At 40.7% G+C, this 21,706-nt stretch overlaps 1 protein-coding gene across 3 annotated transcripts in view; it reads left to right on the top strand.

The window, feature by feature from the left end:
• Positions 1-21,706, top strand: part of kalrna (kalirin RhoGEF kinase a) — a 141,991-nt gene that overhangs the window by 59,382 nt on the left and 60,903 nt on the right. For all 3 annotated transcript variants that reach the window (XR_006372045.1, XM_044130993.1, XM_044130994.1), the window contains exons 17-38: positions 446-620; positions 1,337-1,589; positions 2,053-2,219; positions 5,259-5,378; positions 7,324-7,392; positions 7,502-7,651; positions 7,734-7,883; positions 8,643-8,757; positions 8,879-8,994; positions 10,154-10,276; positions 10,596-10,778; positions 10,862-10,983; positions 11,772-11,838; positions 11,911-12,020; positions 12,510-12,579; positions 12,673-12,762; positions 13,877-13,969; positions 14,070-14,181; positions 14,269-14,459; positions 14,555-14,656; positions 14,728-14,876; positions 15,520-15,622. Coding sequence is in view for 2 of the 3 variants with exons in the window: in XM_044130993.1 (XP_043986928.1) it covers positions 446-620; positions 1,337-1,589; positions 2,053-2,219; positions 5,259-5,378; positions 7,324-7,392; positions 7,502-7,651; positions 7,734-7,883; positions 8,643-8,757; positions 8,879-8,994; positions 10,154-10,276; positions 10,596-10,778; positions 10,862-10,983; positions 11,772-11,838; positions 11,911-12,020; positions 12,510-12,579; positions 12,673-12,762; positions 13,877-13,969; positions 14,070-14,181; positions 14,269-14,459; positions 14,555-14,656; positions 14,728-14,876; positions 15,520-15,622 (2,830 nt within the window). In the remaining variant the exon portion in view is untranslated. The remainder of the gene's footprint in view (positions 1-445; positions 621-1,336; positions 1,590-2,052; positions 2,220-5,258; positions 5,379-7,323; positions 7,393-7,501; positions 7,652-7,733; positions 7,884-8,642; positions 8,758-8,878; positions 8,995-10,153; positions 10,277-10,595; positions 10,779-10,861; positions 10,984-11,771; positions 11,839-11,910; positions 12,021-12,509; positions 12,580-12,672; positions 12,763-13,876; positions 13,970-14,069; positions 14,182-14,268; positions 14,460-14,554; positions 14,657-14,727; positions 14,877-15,519; positions 15,623-21,706) is intronic.

The following is a 21,706-nucleotide window of genomic DNA, read 5'->3' on the forward strand; positions in this document are numbered from 1 at the left end:
AAAACAAATTCTTGTTTTTATTGATGATCTGATTAAACTATTCAAACTTTTGTATGAGGAAATGATTCACACTAAGTTCACATTGCCTTGATATATTATTTTGTTCATAGCATTGTTAGCATCAATATCGTCTTTTTTATTGACCATATTGATGCCGTTATTGATGTTATTAGTTCTACTCTTACTTGTGGGAATATTGACAGGACTTTTGTCTTCATTCTTTTGCTTAATCTAGACTCAGGTTGTAACATGACAGGAAAACAATCAAACAATAATAATCTGCACTAATACTTTTGCCGATCACAGCATCTCTCCTGCTGAAATATCCCAACAAATACAGCACAAGTTTTCTATGAGCTTCTCCGAGATGGGATTCCAAAACAAGAAGCTTTTGGAATAGTTTTGTTCACAGCTCCTCACATTTCTTCTGCCACCGTTTCCGTAGAGATGCAGCCATGTCGACCAGCAAGACGCCACACTGCAGTTCCATCGCGCACATCCAGGGGGTGCTGCAGCAGCTGGATGAGGCCCAGGGCCAGATGGAGGAGCTGTTCCACGAGCGCAAAATCAAGCTGGACATTTTTCTGCAGCTGCGCATCTTTGAGCAGTACACACTAGAGGTGAAGGAAGGAGAACATTTTCATTTAACAGCCTCGTTTAGTTAACCACCAGGAGCCTGCAGGGTGAACACAACTCATCTGTTCATATGTTCACGTTTATTGAGTTCTTAAACTCGAGTTTACACAAGTCCGATGAAGCTTTCTTTTTCCCCACAGAGTTACTCATTTGTCATTCATCTGGTTTAGTTTAGAGATTCACCAGTCCAATATTAATATCTGTTCGGTCCCAATACTGAAGCAAATTCTAGATTGGGCATCAGCGACAATAAGGGCACATCTATTCTTTGCGAGCTGAATGATGCTGTGCTTTATTACTTATTTTACAGTATATTTAGAATTCCTGATTGCACTGTGTGAACCATTTGAAATAAGATTTGTTCCAGTTTATTTCTTACGTTTGACCAAGGTAGTCAACTGATTGTTTTTGGTAGTTATTATTTACTTTATATTGGCTGTTATAGTCCTAATTTCACTGACTGAACAAATTGAAGTTGTTGGTTTTACACGTTTGACCAAACCTGTGAAGCTTTTGGTGTATTTCAGTGTTCTGTTCTTGTGCAGAGTTAGCAAATAACTTTGTAATCCAGTCTGTTTTTTGTATCGGATCAATTTTGGCCTTTACTAGACATCGGATATTTAATTTAGTATCAGAAGTGAAGAAAGTAGATCAGTGCGTCCCCATTTTATTTGGGCTGACTGACTCACTGTCCGTTTAGGTGACAGCAGAGTTGGACGCCTGGAACGAGGATCTGTCCCGTCAGCTGAGCGACACCAACCGTTCGGGTGGCGGCAGCAGCAGCAGCAGCGGCAGCAGCAGTTCCTCCTCAGGCGGTGCAGAGGACATAAGCCTGGCAGAGCAGCGGCTGAAACGGCATGCAGAGAGGAAGACTGCCATGAACAACATGACCTACGAGGTGATGCAGCAGGGTCAGGACCTCCACCAGTACATCATGGAGGTCCAAGCGTCAGGTAAAGCACGAACATGCTTTCTCAATGAAATCCGCACCATACACACTATAGAGAAGGTCCTGTAGTTAATTTAGGTTTACAGCCATTTGCTTATGGACATAGCTAGTAATACATAAGAGTTCACAGTTCGACTGCAGGTCCAGAAGCTGCCAAACAAGTTCCAGTCATCACACCTGCACCACCGCACTTAATAAGTATGAGAGATTTGTGCTGATAGGCTGCGTTTGGTCTTTTCCAAAAACTGTGCTGCAGTTTACACAAATATTACTTTATTTTAGATTGGTCTGCAAAAATCCACCTTAAGGTCACCTGGTTTAGTCAGAGCCAACTTGGCAAACTGCAGCTGAGCTACAAAGAGATTTCAGTTGGTATTCTGCCTTTCTCTTCTAGCTGTAGAAACAACACAGTCGATCAGATCGCTTGCTGCCGTCGTCAGTCACCTCTGAATTTGTGTTTTGTTCAGGGATTGAGTTGACAGGAGAGAAGGACATGGACCTGGCCTCTCAGGTCCAGGAGCTGCTGGAGTTCCTCCACGAGAAGCAGCAGGAAGTCGACATCAGCACGCAGCATACACACACACGGCTGGAGCAGACCCTGCAGCTACGCCACCTACAGGCTGAGGTTAAACAGGTGAACACCTTTATTTTCTCCCTTCAGTTGGTGCGTACCAGCTGCTGACGTTTTGCAGATTTGTGTTTACAATATCTGGGTTTTGCTCTGATCCCAAGCCAGAGGGGACTAGAAAAGTAAATCCTAAAAAGGACATAAAGCAGCGCTCCAGTGAAGAGAGTTGGGATGGATTTTGTTATTAGCTGAAAATCTCAGGCTAGTTCATGTTGGAAAAATGACAAGAACAACACCTCTCTCACCTCCCTCCCAGTACAGCTAAGATGTTTCATGTGCAGATGGGAACATGCTGTGAGCAGACAGGAAGCTCGCTGCTGGTGCAGATGGAAGCAGCTGAATAATAGATGAGCTTTAAGTCAACAAGCTAATAATGCTCCTCTGTGCTGCCTTCTTCTAATCTGGTCTGTAAAACCCTTCCTGGATTTACTGCAAAGTTCCAACTCGTCAGGCTTACAGTAGCTGAGGTCCAGCATGGCTCCTGATGAACACAAAGATACAGACATCTCCGTGTCCTCACATAACCTCCCTGCAACCTGCACTGCGGGCTTCTGCAATCCTGCATTGAAAATAACAACCAGACTACGACTCTGTGATATTGTTTCATCACTGGGACCTATGAGCATGCACGTATGGAGAACATGTCACTATATCTGGTCATTTTATTCAAGTGAGTTGGAGTCTCTCTGCACTAACTGAGTTCAGTAACATTTAAATGAGAGATTATGGATCATTTAGAGGAAGTTAAATTATAGCCAGAGAATTAGCTTTGTATTCTCAAAGATAAAACTATAAAATAATACAATCTACTGAAAACTTGTGGGAATTGTTTTGCTCTTCCAAAAAATAAATAATAACAAAAAGCAGGTGGGAGATGTCACAGACCCATCCTCTCTGTCATTGAGACGTGTCTGATGATGTTTCTGCTCTGAACTCTATTTACAATTCATATTTTTATTTTTTAAATGCAGGTTTTAAAGACAGCTAAAGAACATTTAAACAGATGCTTCACATATATAATTTCTTTCATTTACAGTTACACAATCTTGCTGCAGACAGAATAAATCAATCTGATAAGCACAGATCAAGTCACTGGCAAAGTCGTTGAGCAGAGAGATCTGATGTTCAATAAACCTCATGTGATTGTTTTGTTTTCTGTTCATAAAAAGCCATGTTTATCTTTTAGAGATCTTCACCACATGTTGTTTAAAAGAGAGCAAATCAACGAAGGTGAATTTGGTCGAATGGATTGAAGACCAAAACCTCTTTCTATCAGTGAGAGCATTGAAGATGGAACCTGCTTGGGTTTTCCAGCAGGACAAAGATCCCAAACAAACTGCTCAGGCAACGAAGAAGTGACTCCGTAGAAAGCATTTCAAAGTCATGGAGTGGCTTGGCCAGTCTCCAGATCTAAACCCCATAGAAACTCTGTGGAGGGAGTTGAAAGTCTGTGTTGCCCAGCAACAGCCCCAAAACATCACTGCTAGAGGAGATCTGCATGGAGGAATGGGCCAACATACCAGTAACAGTGTATGTCAACCTTGTGAAGACTTACAGGATACGTTTGACCTCCGTTATTACCAAGAAAGAATATTTAGCAAAGTATGGAGATGAACTGTTGTTATCTCAATGGGTGTGTCGCTGAGTGGATAAAATCTGTCTGAAATGCGGATGGTTGGTTGACTCATTGGCTCGGTTCTGGAACTTGTTTCCTATGTACCAAAACCCAATCAGGCTGACGTCCCGACCGCACAGGTTCTACTGAAGGACTGCTAAGTGGGGAATCTGTCCTGGTGGGTTCCACGCCAGATAAGGAGCCCAGGCCATCTGATGGTTTTTCAACAGCACAGAAACAGGCTAATAACAATAACAAATAATATTAATAACAAAATAGTACAGAGTATTTTATAGAAATCTTCATACATTTTTGCAGTCTGTAGCATCACTTCTTGGTAGGAGACACCATGATGACTTGGTTCCTCCAGTTAGTTGCTGTTATTAAAGGCTTGATGAGTGCTTTATCAGGCTGGGCCCCCGAGTTCTCTGGTAATGGAAAAAAAAATATTTGTCTTCTGCTGTGTTTGTGGCTGGAGAAAATCAAATATAACAAAAAATAAGAGCTGCAAACACTGTAGGAGACAGCACTGGATCATACACTCACCCTCTGCTTTACTAAATCAGGACTAGGTGTTTGTGTTATACTCACATTGGCCACAAGAGGGTGGAAAGTAAGAATTTCAATGTCATGTTAAAACATTTGAACTCGGAATAGAATTCAAATGTTTTCTCGCAGGTGGATTGAAATATGTGTATGCTTCATAAAGAGAGAACATTTCAACTCATCAGTTTCTTAGTTTTCAGAACAGTCAGCTGGTTTCATCCAGTCAATACGGTCTATAATAATTCTTCTCATTTCTTATTACCAAAAAAGGTGACTTGCTAATGAGTCATAACAAGATGGAGCAGGAGGCGGCGAGACAGATCAGGACTTTATCTTCAGCATAGAGCTCCGTTTAGTTTAGGCAGCGTTCCGTTCTGTAACATACTGTAACACAGTGTTTCCCAACCCTGGTCCTCAAAGCACACCGATCTGCATGGTTCAGATGGTCCCCTGCTTCAACACACCCCATTCAGATGACTGAAATTCAGAAAAACACTGTTGATCATGTGTGCTGAAGCAGGAGAATGCCTAAAACATGCAGGGCAGTGTGCCTGGAGGACCAGGGCTGAAAAACTGTAGCATGTTGCAACATGCTGTACTTTACGTCTAAACTAAAAACCCCCCTGTTTGGAGTTGTTTTGTGAAACACAATGAATTAAGAATTTAATGACGACACTTGACTAAATGTAATGCTTCAGTTGTTGATTCTATGTTGCATGACTTTGTGTTTTTATCATGTGAAGCACTTTGAAGTGCCTTGTTGCTGAAATAAGCTATACAAATAAAATTTGATTGATTGATTGACTAAGTAACATGCCATAACATGCTGTAACATGTTGTAACATGATGTAAAATGCTGTCGCTGTGCCTTCATGGCCCCGCAGGTACTGGGTTGGATCCGTAACGGTGAGTCCATGTTGAATGCCAGCATGGTGAACGCCAGCTCTCTGTCTGAAGCCGAACAGCTGCAAAGGGAGCATGAACAGTTCCAGATGGCTATAGAGGTACACACACGCACACACGCATACACACAGATCCTAATTACAATTGCTCAAAGCGGGTCCATTCTCCTTGGGCAGTAATTATTTCAATGTGTATTGGACTGAATAGTAGCATATGAGGCACACACATCCCTGATTGCTCTGTTTGTGGGGAACCTTCCTGATCACAATACATGCTTTATTCTCTTCTTCTTTCATTTCCTAACTGAACATCTGATGTGAACCTTAACCAATAACTAGCTCACACTCTCAGCGGGAAGTCGCCTCTTAGTGCAGGATCAGTCGTCCTGTCCCCTTTGCAGTGTGTGTATGGAAAACAACCATACACACACAATTTGTGATCTATGTTTGAACCAGGCTTGCCTCAATAATTATTTTACTCTGCGTTGATCTTGAGGAATAACAGATGCTCAGTCTCTCTCACACACATACACACACCCGCACACGCATACAGATGCAATATATTTCTGTGATTGTAAAAATGTTTGTTCTTCAGGTTTTTACACTTCAGTGATTCAGATCAACAAACATTGATGGGAAATATTCTAACTTCACACAAAGATAACTTGTGTAAAACTAGATGCACTTTTCAAATTTTGGTTATCCAAACTAACCATAGCTCTACGGGAAGTAAGAAATTGCTCTTCCTTTACAGAAATCATGAATGAGCTGAGATTAACCGCAGCGTTTAGAAAGCTGTGTTCAATTTCCATAGCCACACCAAAGCCAAATTACTGCCAGACCGTAAGAGTCGAGAAATGATCTAAATAGAACCTTTCTGACAACATGAAGTAGATGAAGGAAAAGAGCTCAAAAGACAACACATCTGAAAAAATTCAAAAACAGATTAGACGCAATCAGATCATCCTATTACTCAATGTTCTGTGTATGTTTACAGGGGACTTCACAGCCACCCAAACAGCTGAAACCCATGAATACTTGAGAGCCTTTTAAAAACACTTACAGCTGCCTGTTTTAATAGTTCAAACAACATATACCTTAATACTCTTAATGGAAGCTGTCTTGCCACTAACATCTATGGTCATCTTTATCTCTGTTCCTGGGGCTTTAGCCAATCAGCCCAAAGAAAAATGAATGTTCTGCTAAGCTGGTTTGCTAATGGCCAATAGAGTGTCAGCTAGCTGTTTTTTTAACTTCCCAGTTCTTCTCAGATATTTTAGCAAAATGTCTATGAATATGCAAGTTTTCCACAAAAATCTTTGAGATATGTTCCACAGTAAAAGTAGGCAGACTAGGGGGTTGAATACAACCCACTGATGTTACTCCCCCTGAGCCCATGATTAATCACTAGTGGATGTAATAAACCTGCAACTAACAGCAGAGTGTGAAACTACTTTGTTGATGTTTAAAGCCATGTGGACAGTGCAGGAGAATCATAACACAGAGCTCAACCCTGGACACATCCCCTATGTCTCTGTTGGAAGCACACCTGTGAATGACTGTCATTAAGATTTATGTGATGATCTGAAACAGATTTGTTGACAAATTCTTTTTTAAATCCCTGTATTTGTGTTTATCATCAGAGCCATTGAAGCTGTGCATTCTCCATCAGAATGATGTAATACAACCGGCTAATTACTTAGTGCATTAATACAAACTCACCATGGGGACACAGGTCCTGAACAGAAACACATGTTAACAGTAACATCCCACATATTCTCCAATTATTAAAAGTTTACAAAATGAAACAAAGCAAACAGTTTTTCATGTTTTTTGGGATGTTCTTAAACTCACCACCATCTGTATGAAAACATCGATTTAGTTTTTAGTCCTGGAGAATTCTTCAACAGCAATGGAAAATATTTAGAGGTTTCATTCTCAGTCCATGATGTTTGATGTAAACCATAATTATTATGTGATTGAAATGTTTATGATGTGTACGACGGTGCATTGCGACCTCACTGAGAGAACATCTTCTCTCCTCCAGTCTCTCTTTCACGCCACCTCCCTCCAAAAGACTCATCAGAGTGCGCTGCAGGTGCAGCAGAAGGCTGAGGTTGGTCCATTATTAGGAAAAGTGTGAGGAAGTGGTGCCATTTTTAATACATGATGCATAATTTTAAGTGATGAGTTCCAAAGGTTTCTTTTTTTTCCTTTCATCCCAGATGATGCTGCAGGCTGGTCACTATGATCCTGAGGCGATCCGAAGCTGTGCTGAGAAGGTGGCTGTCCACTGGCAGCAGCTGATGCTGAAAATGGAGGACCGCCTGAAGCTGGTCAATGCCTCTGTGGCCTTCTACAAAACATCAGAGCAGGTGAGCTGGAGACCGTCACACACTCACACAGTGTGTGTGTTCTTTCAGTGCCGTTTCAAACTGCTGCTCTGGATCCCCGCAGGTGTGCAGTGTGCTGGAGAGCCTTGAGCAGGAGTACCGGCGGGACGAAGACTGGTGTGGCAGCCATGAAAAACTTGGAAGTTCAGTAGAGAGTGAGCACCTGCTGCCCCTGATCAGCAAACACCTGGAGCAGAAGGAAGCCTTCCTGAAGGTGAAGAACACATCAAGCTGCTCAGCTCCGCAGCTTCTAGAGATACAGTTGATACCAAATATTTACATACACAGAATAAAAAAAACATACACACTTTTTTCTCTGACTGTCTGGAGTTAAATCAGACCAAAGTTACCCTGTTAGTTAGAATGACAAACATTATTTCTATTTGCTAAATTCCAAAACTGTAGGGAGATTTTATTGTAACTTTCTTCAAATTCATGTGGTCAGTATCAGAGCTAACTGTCTTAACGCCAACAAAGTCAATGTTTTGGTGTGGCCGTCACACAGCCCCAATCTCAGTCCTATGGAGAAATTGTGGGTAGATTTGAAAAGGCGTGTGAGAGAAGCGGCGTACAAACTGACCCAGTTCCACCAGTTCTGTCAGGAGGAATGGACCAGAACTCCAGCAAACTACTGTGAGAAGGTCTGTGCAGGAAACCAAAAGGTCTGACATAGTCAAACATTAGTCAAACATTTTAAAAGACAATTATCACTGATCCTGACCAAGTAGATGTAAACTCCTGAAAAATGTAAGAAACAAAATGTTTAGCAAATGTAAACAATTTTGGTTATTCTTACTAAGCTAAAACAAGAAACATTTGATCTCATTTAACTTTTGACAGCAAGAATAAAATGTGTTTGTATCTTTTTATTTAGTGGATGTAAATTCCTGGTTTCAAGAGTGTATCCCTGAGATCCTCCTGCAAATGTTCTGGTGCAGAACGAATCTTGTGGATATTTACTGGTGTGTTTCAGGCGTGCACGCTGGCTCGGAGGAATGCTGAGGTCTTCCTCAAATACATCCACAGAAACAATGTGAGCACACCTGGAGCTGCAGGCCATGCTAGAGGACCTGAGCAGCAGGTCAAAGGTGAGATCTGCTGTGGTGCCACAGGGCCCTCTGCTGGTGGAGTGGCAGAAGACACCTCTCTTCTTTCAAGTAAGACTTAAAGTGTTGAGATTTGTCATGGTCAGCATGTTTTTGTGTGCAGCCATTCTCAATGAGCTGCTGCAGAGGGAAAACCGGGTTCTGCACTTCTGGACATTGAAGAAACGAAGACTGGACCAGTGTCAGCAGTACCTGGTGTTTGAACGGAGCGCTAAACAGGTCAGAACTTCTGCATTTGGGTTCTTCGTTAGGAAAAAATAGGGAAGGTTCTGAGGTGAGCATATTTACTCAGTTGGGAAAATACCCCATCCTGCAGAAGAATTCTGGCCTGATTCTGGGTTCCCCACTGCTCAGAGTTTGTATCTCCTGTTACTGTTAGTTTTTAAAAACATATTTAAGGTGTGAACTTGCAGAAAGAGAGAGATGTTTGATCATTGCTCTCTGGGGATCATCAGAGTCCTGGCTTCTTTCCAACGCTCTTCACCTCAACGTTTCTAGAATTAAGCTTTGTGGACTGAGACAGCTATGAAAGAACGTCTGGTGAATCATTTCTGAGTTGGTTTGTTCTGTTTAGAAAAATGGTCCTGCTGAAACACCCAATGATGACAAATAGCATTCTGTTAGTAGATGTTTGTACTGCAAATAACTCGTGATGCCAGTTCACTCTGTTCAGACTCCTGGGATCTATGGAAGAGAAACTGGCTCACAGCATGACAGACCCTCCTCCATGCCTAACAGTGGGCCTGAGGAGCCTTTCTTCATGTCATAATTTGTTTCACCTGCCAAAATACTCAATCTGACCAACACACACAGTCACAGTTAAAATCCACATTTAAATTTGGGCTGGTAGGACAGAGAAACGTCATGTTACGACACAGGAACACATGGTCGCCACTGAGCCATAGTGACACTGTTTGCTGTTGCTCATTAACAAAGTTTTAAAGTTATAAATCAGCAGCCAGTGATTAAAACATTGTGCTTCCATGTCAGCTCATATTTATACCCCAGGGAAACAAAAAGGTTTAAATGAGTTCTCCCTGGAATAATAGGAGAAATAAAAGGAATGAATTATAAATTCTGCATTCATTTAAAATGTATTATTTGAGGCACCAATAGGGATGCCACTTGGAATTTTATTAAAAGTAAATTATACGGGTACACCAGTAAATCGGCCAGATTTCCTTAATGTTTGGAGATCAGTGATCTCACATGTGAAGCTGATTTTATCTACCTCAACAAAGATGTAAAAATCAGCCACGGTGCTCTGTTGTTGTGCTGTGAGAGGTTTGCCTGACCGACCCGCCACCAGGTCATGTCTGCACTGTAAAAAAGCTGATTTAGTTCAGGCTTCATGCTGTGCTTGTCTGTTTGCTCCCAGGCTCTGGACTGGATCCAGGAGACAGGAGATGTTTACCTCGCTACACACACATCACCTGGGGACAGCAGTGAGGAAACCCAGCAGCTGCTCAACAACCACCATCACTTCAGACTTTCTGCTAAGGTAAACAGTGTACTTCACAGGAAGGAAAAATGCAAGAAGACTTCCCTTTCATAAAACATTCAAAACATGTGAGCTGATTCTGGTTCTGAGTTCATGACGTGATTTGAGACATTTCTGGTCCCAAATAAACATGTAAGATGCTGTAAAGCTTGTAATCCCACTCTGTGAACCTCCAAATAAAAGGCTCAAGTCCAGGTTGGGCATCAACTGCTTCACAGCAGCAATGCGACTGGTGTCACACTTGGACTCAATGGGCATGTTTAGTTACACTCACCAGAATGTTGGTGAGTGTAACTGAGTGTGTCCCTTCAACCTTCAGCAAACCAAGGAAAAGGTGAAGCTTCTGATCCAGCTGGCAGACAACCTGGTGGAGAAAGGCCACGCCCACGTGTCGGAGCTGAAGCGCTGGGTCAGCACGGTGGACCGCAGGTACCGAGACTTCTCCCTTCGCATGGCCAAATACCAGGAGAGCCTGGAGAGGAGCCTGGGCATCAGCTCTGAGGTGAGTGATCAGACAGCTGCTCACGTTTCACAGAGAAGGATTGGAAATGGTTTCAGGTACTGAGAAAATGTTTCCACCTGCAGGACAACAAGGACCTGGAGCTGGACATCATGCCTGCGAGTTTGACCGACGACCCTGAGGTCAAACTCCGCGATCCAAACCACGAGGTCGATGAGGAGAAGAGAAAGTCTGCCAGGAAGAAAGAGTGAGTTCAGTTCTCTACTTTAAATCATCTGTTCATTCACAGATAATCCGATGATTCCTCGTGAGTTGGCCTTTTAGTGATCCACTTCCTGTTTTACCATGAACTGATTCAGTCCCAGCACCTTGAAAAGGTTTCATTGCCTTTAAAATTTCTCGTATTCTGCTACATCACAGCTACGAATTTCTCTCTATTTTGGAGATTGAAATAAAAGATAAATGATTCATGTTTTAAAAGTAGTTTACATATAAATAAAAGAAATAACTGAAGAAGTGCTCTCTTTTTTTAAAAGCTCTCTGTTCTCTCTCTTCCTCATAGTGAGGACTCCTCATGGTCTCTCCTTCTTATCAGTTTTTAGTTGATGTGATGACAAGGATTTGGATTTAAATGTGGTAAAAACTAGGAAAATTATAATTTGAGGCAGAACAAAGCCAAGAAAAAATCCCAGCTGCATACATGGTGAGGACTTAGAACTAGTCGACCAATTTGGCAGTTTAGGAACAGCGATTAACGAAATGTAGATAAAAACACAGAATCAGTTAACAGAGGATTTGATTTCATCCTTCTTTATAGAAAATCTGTTTCTCCTCTTTTCTGGCCAAGCAATCCTTCTGCGTTGTGTTGATCTGTTATATAAAATCACAACACAATACATGGAAAACTAGTTGCAAGGTGAAAGAACATAAAAACGCTCAGGGGTGTGAATACTTTAGGGAGCGACTGTATTAAAGCTTGTACACCCTGATGCTGCGTCTGTTGTTGGCGGGATGTTGATCTCACGTCTGCCTCAGGTTCATCATGGCGGAGCTGCTGCAGACGGAGAAGGCCTACGTCAGGGATCTCCAGGAGTGTCTAGAAGTGAGGAGAAGTGTCAGTTTTTCCTTCTTACCTGTTACCATCACCCTGCTGCCTCACCTCTGTGTGTGACAGACCTACCTGAGGGAGATGACCAGCGGTGAAGAGGAGATTCCTCCAGGCATTGCCAACAAGGAGCAGATTATTTTTGGCAACATGCAGGAGATCTATGACTTCCACAACAAGTAAGACCTGTGCAGCATCTGGTGTAGAGCAGCTAAATGTGAGACTTCAGCATCAAAGTTTTCTTTCTGGTAGGACATTACTTACCAAGAGCCTCAGGCTTTGGACTTCAGAGGGTTTTCAAAAGGTTTTCTGTTCCCTTCCTTTTATGCTCTAAAATCTTCATTGGTATCTTCTTCTCCATTGAACCTTTGAGGTTTGATTTCACAGATAGTTCAAGAACTCGCCTAGCTGCCTGGTGGAAGTTTTCTGATTCTTATACCTCTGTACGACATCCGGAAACTTCTGTTGTTCCTGAAGGGAACTTTGATCTCTTTTCTGCTCCATTTTGCCTTTAGAAAGAGATCTAAGCTGAGATCAATCAACAAACTTTTGCATGAAGGTCCAACACTACAGAGCTTAAACACAACATAACATCTGTTTTTTGTCAAAGATCTTTGACATGTTGCAGTGTCAGTGGTGTGAAGTGGCTGATCTTTGTTCTGTTCCAGTATTTTCCTGAAGGAGCTGGTGAACTATGAGCAGCTGCCGGAGGATGTGGGCCACTGCTTCGTCACCTGGGTGAGACTCCAGTGTTTCAGGCCTGACTTCTTCCTCCAGTATTTGTCTCGGTTTGAAGCTCTGCCTCATTATTGAAGCTGTCCCTTTTCTCAGGCTGATAAGTTCCACATCTATGTGGACTACTGCAAGAACAAACCCGACTCCAGTCAGCTTATCCTGGAGCACGCTGGCAGCTTCTTTGATGTGAGTAAAACCTGGAATTACATTCCAACTCATCCTTGAGTGAAATTTGAAATTTGTCAGTGGCTCTGATCCAACTGATTCAGATTCATCTGTTATTGAAATGGTTTGATCGCTTATGACGTTCATTGGGCAATAAATAAATAAAAAGCATAATTCTGTTTAGATATTTAAAAGAGAATGTTGACCTGCTTTTATATTTTTTGATTCCAAACCCAGCTTTGGTTTAAGAATGGAATCATTCACCTGTTGGAACATCCAAATATGACTCAAATGTTCACGCAAACTTGCGACAGACTGGTGACCTGTCCAGGGTGACCCCGCCTCTCGCCCGGAACGTTCACCAGCACCCCTCCTGACCCCACTAGGGACAAAGGTGTTAGAAATGGATGGATGGTTCACTCAAAATAATATCACAGATACTGGCATTAATAACTCAAGCTACACTGTTGCACCTATTTGTTTTTTTTATTAAGACTTGGTTAAATTAATAAAGCACAACAAAGATAACTTTTATATCATCCAAAGTTTAACTCATGAGGTGTCAGTCAAATTAGTCATGTCAGTGTGCATGAGAGCAAACAAAACAGAATGAAAGCAGAACAGACATCATACCTGCAGAGGACAGTAGAGAGAATATGAATATTTTTGCTCATTCAAAGTTCTTCAGGAAACTGGTGAAGTTCAGTCAGGGTGGGTGGAGAACATCAGGCACCAGCAAGTCTGTCTACAGATTCCAACTGGATTTAGATCTAGACTTTGACTACTCCATTTTAACACTTAAATATGCTTTGATTTGAACCCTTATATTTTAGCCATATTTATGTGTTTTTGGGCTATTGTTCTCTAACAAATCCCTGAGGCCAAAAACAAAACCAAACTTTTCTGTTCTTTGTCCATCCATGCATCTGTTTCCTTCCACCTCATAATTGCTCTCTGTTTGGTCTCAGTCAGTCAGATAACATTCCACTAAAAAGCATTTAAGTTTGAAAAGTACCAGAGGTAAATATGCTTTAACTAGACACAACATTGCGTCAACTTTAGTTCATTCATTCATAGTAGTGTGAAGGAAAACAGTTTTGTAAAACTATTTATGATACTTTGTGTGCATAAACAGGACATTCAGCAGAGACGTGCGCTGGCAAACACACTCAACTCCTACCTCATCAAACCAGTCCAGAGGATCACAAAGTACCAACTTCTGTTAAAGGTACCTGCAGCAGCTGCAGCACAGCCTCACAGATTCACGGCTGACACAGACGGACAGCAGAAATGCTCTTCTCTTCACTCGTACCGTCCTGTTCCTGCAGGAGCTGCTGTCTTGCTGTGAAGAGGGTAAAGGGGAGATCAAAGACGGCTTGGAGGTGATGCTCAGCGTTCCTAAGAGAGCCAATGATGCCATGCACTTAGCCATGCTGGAGGGTAAGGCTGCTTACGCTCTGTTACTGAACAGCTTCACAGTAGCTGATTTGATCTGGCAGTCAGACTCTGCCTTTGCCTCTGCCGTAGGCTTTGAGGAGAACCTGGAGGTTCAGGGTGAGCTGATCCTGCAGGACAGCTTCCAGGTTTGGGATCCGCGCGCACTGATCCGGAAGGGCCGGGACCGACACCTCTTCCTGTTCGAGTTCTCACTGGTCTTCAGCAAAGAGATCAAAGACTCAGCAGGAAGAACCAAGTACCAATACAAGAACAGACTACTGGTGAGCAATGAGTGCAGTTTTATGTTGAACCTGCAGGGGTCACCCTTCCACTATTGATTGAATTGTTCACTCACTTGTTTCTGTATTGTTTGCAGACAGCAGAGCTCGGGGTAACCGAGCACATAGAGGGCGACCCGTGTAAATTTGCCCTGTGGGCAGGAAGAACTCCGTCTTCTGATAATAAAACTGTGCTAAAAGTAGGTCAAAATCATTTTAACACCATAATGCCTTGAGGCATCAATTAACACAGAAAACATGTCTCCTCCAGGCATCCAGCATGGAAGCCAAACAAGAATGGATAAAAAACATCCGTGAGGTGATCCAAGAGAGAATGACTCACCTGAAGGGGGCGCTGAAGGAGCCTCTTCATCTGCCTAAAACACCTGCACTGACTAAGCCCAGGAACTTCACTAAGAGGTCGGCCAGCAGCTTCATTTCCACCTGAATGACAATGAATAAATGTTTTTGTCCTTACCATGTTATAAAAGTGTTCAAAAAACAACAACAATGAAAAGCATTCTTATTGCATTATAAAAAAGCAGAATCATAGTTTGGAAAATCAAAAGAGCATGATGCTTCCACTCAATGTTGGACTTCACTGAACTTTACTGTTTCTACTTAATGTAGAGATGGTCGTCACAAACTGCGTTTCCATTCACCATAAAATTGCGCAAACTGAAAGTACAAAAACAAATGTTGTTGATGGAAGCCTGCAGCCAACCATGAACCAAAGCATTTTAGAGTCCAACAATAGTTAACAATATTAATAATTTTTGTTAATAAATATTAACACATTATAGGCCCATTTCACACCTGATAGGGTCATAGAATTTCTGCTTGTATCCAAAGACTAACACTTGCAGAACTAAAAGATGTTGCTCCTGTTTTCCATTTTGATAATCTCAGTGATGATAATCTGAGTATGAGTATTGGATTATTGTTGTGATGATAGCAAATAATAGGTTAAGTCTAATACATAGTGAACAGATTCTCTGTAATGTGACCTTCTGAAGCCACAAACCTTTAATCCTAACACTTCTGTATGTTTGGCCTCATTCAGGGAGGGAGGGGAAGATGGAGACAGTCAGGGAGACGGTAGCAGCCAACCAGATACCATCTCCATCGCCTCCAGGACATCCCAGAACACCATAGACAGTGACAAGGTAGGAAGCCCAATCTGAGCATGTGCGGTAGGAGTCGTCTGACAACGGCTGGCTCCTTAATGAGCTGATGACCCTCAGCTGGGCCTGCACTACAGGGTCTCCTGAGCAGCTACCATAACCTGCAGCAGGGGCAGAGTGTGTGTCTGTGGTAACAGGACTGGTTGTGCATGGCTGGGTTCTGGGAGCTGCATGTTTCAAAAGTAGTGAGTAATGTGAATATGAAGAGCGATGAAGACTCTGTTCAGGTTGTGTTCCGGTGTGTGTGCCGCTGACACTGCATGCCAACCAGCCACCCACTTCCAAGTAAGAGGTGCATGTTGCTGCATTTACACAGTATGTGCTCAACTTTAACTAATTTAATCCTTTAAAATTGTTTCAGAATAAAAATTAAAACTTGTTTTGTAGTAACACTATATATAATTTTTGAAGGTATTTTAAAAAATTACATCAGAATAATTTGTAACTGTTTGGTCAGTTACCCCAGAACTTATTCAAGATTTTCAGGATTTGAAACAGTACCCTGACCTCTTCTTACTATTGCTACTACTACTACTACTACTACTACTACACACACACACACACACCCCTACACGCCGTCACTGTTTAGTTCTGCTATAATGTGGCCTTTTCACTGTGCAACCCCACGCCTACACACTGTCTTTCCTAAAATGTCAGCAGCCACCAAGCTGGCATACTCACACACACACACACACGCACACACACACACACACACACACACAGAATGGTCCCAGCAGTGCAGCTTTTGTTGTTTTTACTCTCTGTGTCTCAGTTTATAACTGTTCCTTCTGTCAATTTCTACTAAATGGTTTGTAGCTCTAATTTGTAACATGAGGCAACTTTCCTCATTGTTGGTGTTTTAATTTTGCATCATTATAATGAAACTTGTCTACCTCTCTTTCCAGTAGAATAAGGAATTTCTCTGCCACTTTGTGTGGGTGTGTTGTTGCTTTACTCTTCTTTATTGTTCTGTGGATTTGGAAAATTCCATCTTCCTATTCTTGGATCCACCTCCAATGTTTTCCTGAAAACCAGTTTTGTTCTGAATTTGTTTACAGAGTTCCTGTTTGATTTTTGCCACCGCAGTCAAAGCTCTGTTTGTAGATGGGTTGTGGTGATATAGTTGTGACCTCTGTTCACTAACACTACACGCACAATGCTCACTTACTGTTGGGTCGATTTTAGTTCCTAACCTGCAAAGAATCAACCAGAGTCACAAATTACTTTTCTGCAGAAGAGGGAAGTTTGAGCCAGACGCCGTCAAACACTGTCTGGTCAACTCCGTCGGCTCTCAGTCCCCAACTGCCTTTTATTATGATTACAAGGAAAGAGGTTGGGCTTCTTCACACAGTCACACAAAGATAGAATCTTTACTACCAGATATTCTGGAACCTTCTGTGGACATTCCCTTACAAGGGCAAGAGGCTGACCAGTTACTAATCAGGAAGCTGATAAAACAAGCCGTTAATGACCAAAGCAGCAGAGGACACAGGAATGTGTAAATGTTTCTAGCCTCCAGGCAAACGTCCTAAAAACAGTTAATGATGTACCACAAAAGAAAGAAGTCAAGCAAACAACACACAAAATAATAATATGAAAACATTACCTTTCGAATAAACTCATAAGTAAATGAGCTTAGATGTTTTTTTCTAACACTTACTGTTTGGAATTGGTGGAATGGGAACATTTAAAGCTTCTACTATGTTTTATGCATATGTTCTCAATGACCCCATCATTAGGATTTTCTAATGTTGAATTTGAATCATATTTTCAGGTAAAGATATAAAGTTTTTGAACTGCATCTTTTAATTTTGTATCTATGCAATAAAACTAGAAAGAATTAGGGTTACAATATACAAAAGGTAATCTGCCTGGAGCACTATTTCTTAAAGTGGTAAAATGAGAAGAAAAATAACTATTTTAGATTTTTTTTAAAAGTACGTAAGAATTAATGTATAATGTACCTAAAAGTGATGATGTAATTGTAATGACTATAAATAAAATAACAAGCATGCACATCCAAAGACTTGGAGGTTGTAAAGTCTCATGGTTACAGGCAGAAATGATTTCTTGTGTCTCTATGTGTTGCACTTTGTTGAAACGAGTCTCTGGCTGAAGCTGCTCCTGTATCCAGCCGGCATGTCATGAAGTGGATGAGACTCATTGTCCAAGATGGCCGCCATGTTGGACAGGATCGTTCACCACTATGAAATGTTTACTACAATGTGCAATGGATTTACTAATACCATTGGTAAATCCAGCATCTTGAGAGTGCCTAAGAAAAAACAAAACAAAAAAAACAAAAAACTTTTTTTTTTTACAAGACACGTTTTGCCAGTCTGGATTGCCCTGTGTTCTCGAGCCTCATTAGGCTTCAGTACACTCCAAAGCTGCCCAATAATGCTGCTGGTATTTTAAGACCTATGTTAGTTTTACCTGCGGTTAACTTCCTGAATGAGTTGTGATGTTTTTGTTTTGAAGAGACAATTTCTTGTTCAACTATCAGCACAAAGGCAACTTAACAACAATCAAAGGACAGAAGATAAATTGTAACAGAGCTTCTAATATGTATATTATTAGCATCAGCCTTGATAAAGAACAAAGGTATTTCTGTCTTAAGTACTTATGATATGCATAAGTAATTGTTTTAAATAATGTGTGATTTAAACTGTGCATTTGCTTAATTATATATCAAAACTAAAGTTAATTTGCACTGTAAACGTCATTTTAAATGAAAATTAATAATTAAAGTACGGTAAATACTTTAGCCTATGCTACAACTAGTGGCTTGACTTGAAACAACACTTTGCAATAGTCTATTAAAAGCCTTTCTGTCCAATGTGGTTGAAAAGAGTCCAGGTCAGAGATGATATCGTTGGTATTTTTTTTTTTTTATTAATTGATTTCAGTTACCTCCGGGAAGTTCTCTGAGTGTACAGTCTACACATCTGCACCAAGTGGTCAGATTTGTGTAATCTGTTGAAATTTCTTACGATTTTTTTCTGCCCCCATTTAAAAAAAACACCAAAAAACAAAAACAAAACTGTCAGACAGAAAATATTTGGTTAATTTGACCCCTGCTGGGTCTACGGTGTTGGTACTTTAATTGAATTGCACTCTTTTGTTTAGCATAATATGATTTAATAGGCATCTTAATAACTCATCAGTAGCTAAAAAGGAAACTAAATGTAAAATAAAAATGATATGAAAATATGTTTTGACTGGTAAAAAATGTTTGCATTCCAGATTGTTTGGGTGATGGAGGTAGTAAACCTCTTGCTGTTTTAGTTTGGGACATCAAAAAGAACAAGTAGCATTATTTGCATTTGAATGGCTGGTGGGGGTCAGAGAGCCCAACAGGTGGCGCTGCTGCATGGCAGCCTCTCCTCTGTCAGACTGCCCCAGGTCAGCTGTGGCTACTATCCAGTAGCTTGCCTACATCAGCATGCATATCTGTGTGTTAATGGCTGAAAGTAATGTAAAGCCCTTTGGTGTCCTTTGGACTTGACAAAGTGCAGTACAGGCCATTGATGTCTTTGAGGCTGGATACTTTGTTTGATTTCTGTTGTTCTTGTCTGTTTTCTTTAATTCCCATTAGGATCGGTTCTCTGTGAGTCCAGACCATCGCTGCTGTTCTGGACTTTCACCCAATCTACATCTCCCTCTTTCCCAGTTTATGTTTTTGTCGCCTCTGTCAGGCTGCCTGCACACAAACATTGAGGTTTTGCTTTCAGAAACATTCCTTGTGCTTTATGTTCTCATGTTTCACTTCTCATCTCTCCTCCTCCTATAAAAACAGCCCAGCATCGGCCCAGTCACATGTTCCACTGTCTGCCTTTCCAGGGTGTGTGTGTTTAGGGTGAAGCTACTGTTTCTGGTGGTTTTGGATGACGAATGTCTTGTATATGTTGTTCTCTTTTTATTTTTTTTCATCTCCTTCACTTATACTTTTAGCTTAAAATTCTAATAATGATACATTTTATTTGTAGGTGCCTTTCTTGACACTCAAGGTCGCCTTACAAAGATTAATATCAAAAACAGGCATAACATTAAAATGCGCAGTAAAATTAAGCTGATAGGACTATAACTGTACTGTCTCCAACAATAAGAGCTTAAAGAGCTCTTAAATAAGAGCAGTAAAGCAAAATCATGTCACTAGAACAGTGTTATGGTGTGATTCATGTAATGTTCAGCAGGACAGACACTGAACAGAGAACAGAAAGTTTGCTTGTTTGGTCTGTTGATCTGGACTGTAGTAAGTCAACATTAAATCCCTGTTGGTGTACTCGCTAAACATTCTGTTTAAATGTGAGTCCATCTCAGACAATCCACTGATGACAAGCAGAACAGTGAAAGTACAGATGGAATATTTCAACTAGTAAGGAGCAATATTTTAACTTAAACTGTATGCTGGACTTCTTTGCTTAGCAACAGAAGTTTATGACGATGGTTTTGTTCTCACTCTGTGCAGAACATACACACATGAGTTGTCTTTTGCCTCCAGCAAGCTCCACTAGCACCTAACATTTGCTGCATGTATGTAGTCTTTAATAGTCAGATTCTTTATTAACAGCTTGTAAGATGTTTTAGGTTACTAGAACTGTGGCTGAGAGTTGTGCTATGCATGGCAGGACAACTAAAGGCTGCTATGTTCTCCACAAGAACAAAGGAATTAGTTTTTTTGCAGAGCTATAAGAGCAAAAAGCCATTATTCTGAGTTTTTTTTAATAAGAGTTACATACTGCAGCTTTAAATGAGAAATGCCCTGGCCAGAAAGAGAAGTTTGATCTTGTACCTCAAGTAGAAGAACTAATTTCTCTGTTCTTCCATGCTGTTTTGACCTTGGTGTCATCCCAACAGTGAACTGGGGTACAATTTCCTTCAAAACTTCACAAAAACAATCTAAACCATTTAAGCACTACTCTGAATTACATTTTAAAGCTGATTGTAATAGTTTGCAGTGTCCTCTCCACTCATAAACCACAACAGTGTGAGTGTTGGGTGCATTGTGTGTTTGGGTGGCAGACTGTGACATCGCTTGATAAAGAGCAGCTGTTAAGTTTGTTATTGTTTTTATTGCCACTTGTAAAAACACTAGGAGCAGGACTGTGTCATTTCCTGTAGAAATTAGGCAGGTATACATTTGTTGGTTTGATATCCAGTAGTTGTTGGACTCCCTGTAAATACTTCTGAAACGTGTTCTCCAAATAAACCTGATTGTCACCTTTTTTAAAATCTTTCTCTGGCAATAGCTTTATTTCATTGTAAATTCAAATACTATCCTAACAATTTGTAGAGACAGAAGTTATTGATTTCAGTATTAATATAATGTCTTAATATATATAATGTCTTTATATTAATACACATGGACTCATCAGGATGACACATAAGATCTAAAGACAGGCAGTGCTGTAGGTTCCTAAATAATGAAGCCAAACACTAAAGACTCTCCGTCTTTCCCATTCGGTCCACTTGATGACGAAACGACAAAAAAACCACACTGGATCCTCTTGATAAAGTTAAACGATTTACTTCAGAAATAAAAATGATACAAATGTCACTTTTCCACAAAATAATAAAAAGTAAACAAGATAGTCTAAAGAGAGAGGTCAAAAAACTGTGTGGCTCCACTCCAACTGCCCAACTAACTCTCCCTAGCCACACCCTAAAATCTTTAACTGCAATTAGATATGTAAATTTAAAAGAAGGCTTTAGTATAGTGCAATATAACAAATTTGTATGCATTGGAGATTTAACTAGTAATAATTTTTATCCAAATAAACAAATTATCATAAGACATATAAACATAATTTATCCTAAATGTCTGAATAAACAAAACTTCTTTAAGTGCAAATACGTCTGGAAGCTCATATGTTCCTGGGTGAGATAATAAAAAAAATAAAAAAAATTCTCTCAAAATTCTATACAGGTTAGAAAAATATGTAATATTGAAAGTGTAATATGAGTTGTATTTTTTTTCTATATATTAACAACACATTGATATATTTATATATAGATGTAGGAATTTGATGCCCAAGCTGAAGAGGTTCTCTGTTTCTTTGACCT

The sequence above is a fragment of the Gambusia affinis genome, linkage group LG11 (genome assembly GCF_019740435.1).
Source record: "Gambusia affinis linkage group LG11, SWU_Gaff_1.0, whole genome shotgun sequence".
In the NCBI taxonomy this organism is placed as follows: Eukaryota; Metazoa; Chordata; class Actinopteri; order Cyprinodontiformes; family Poeciliidae; genus Gambusia; species Gambusia affinis.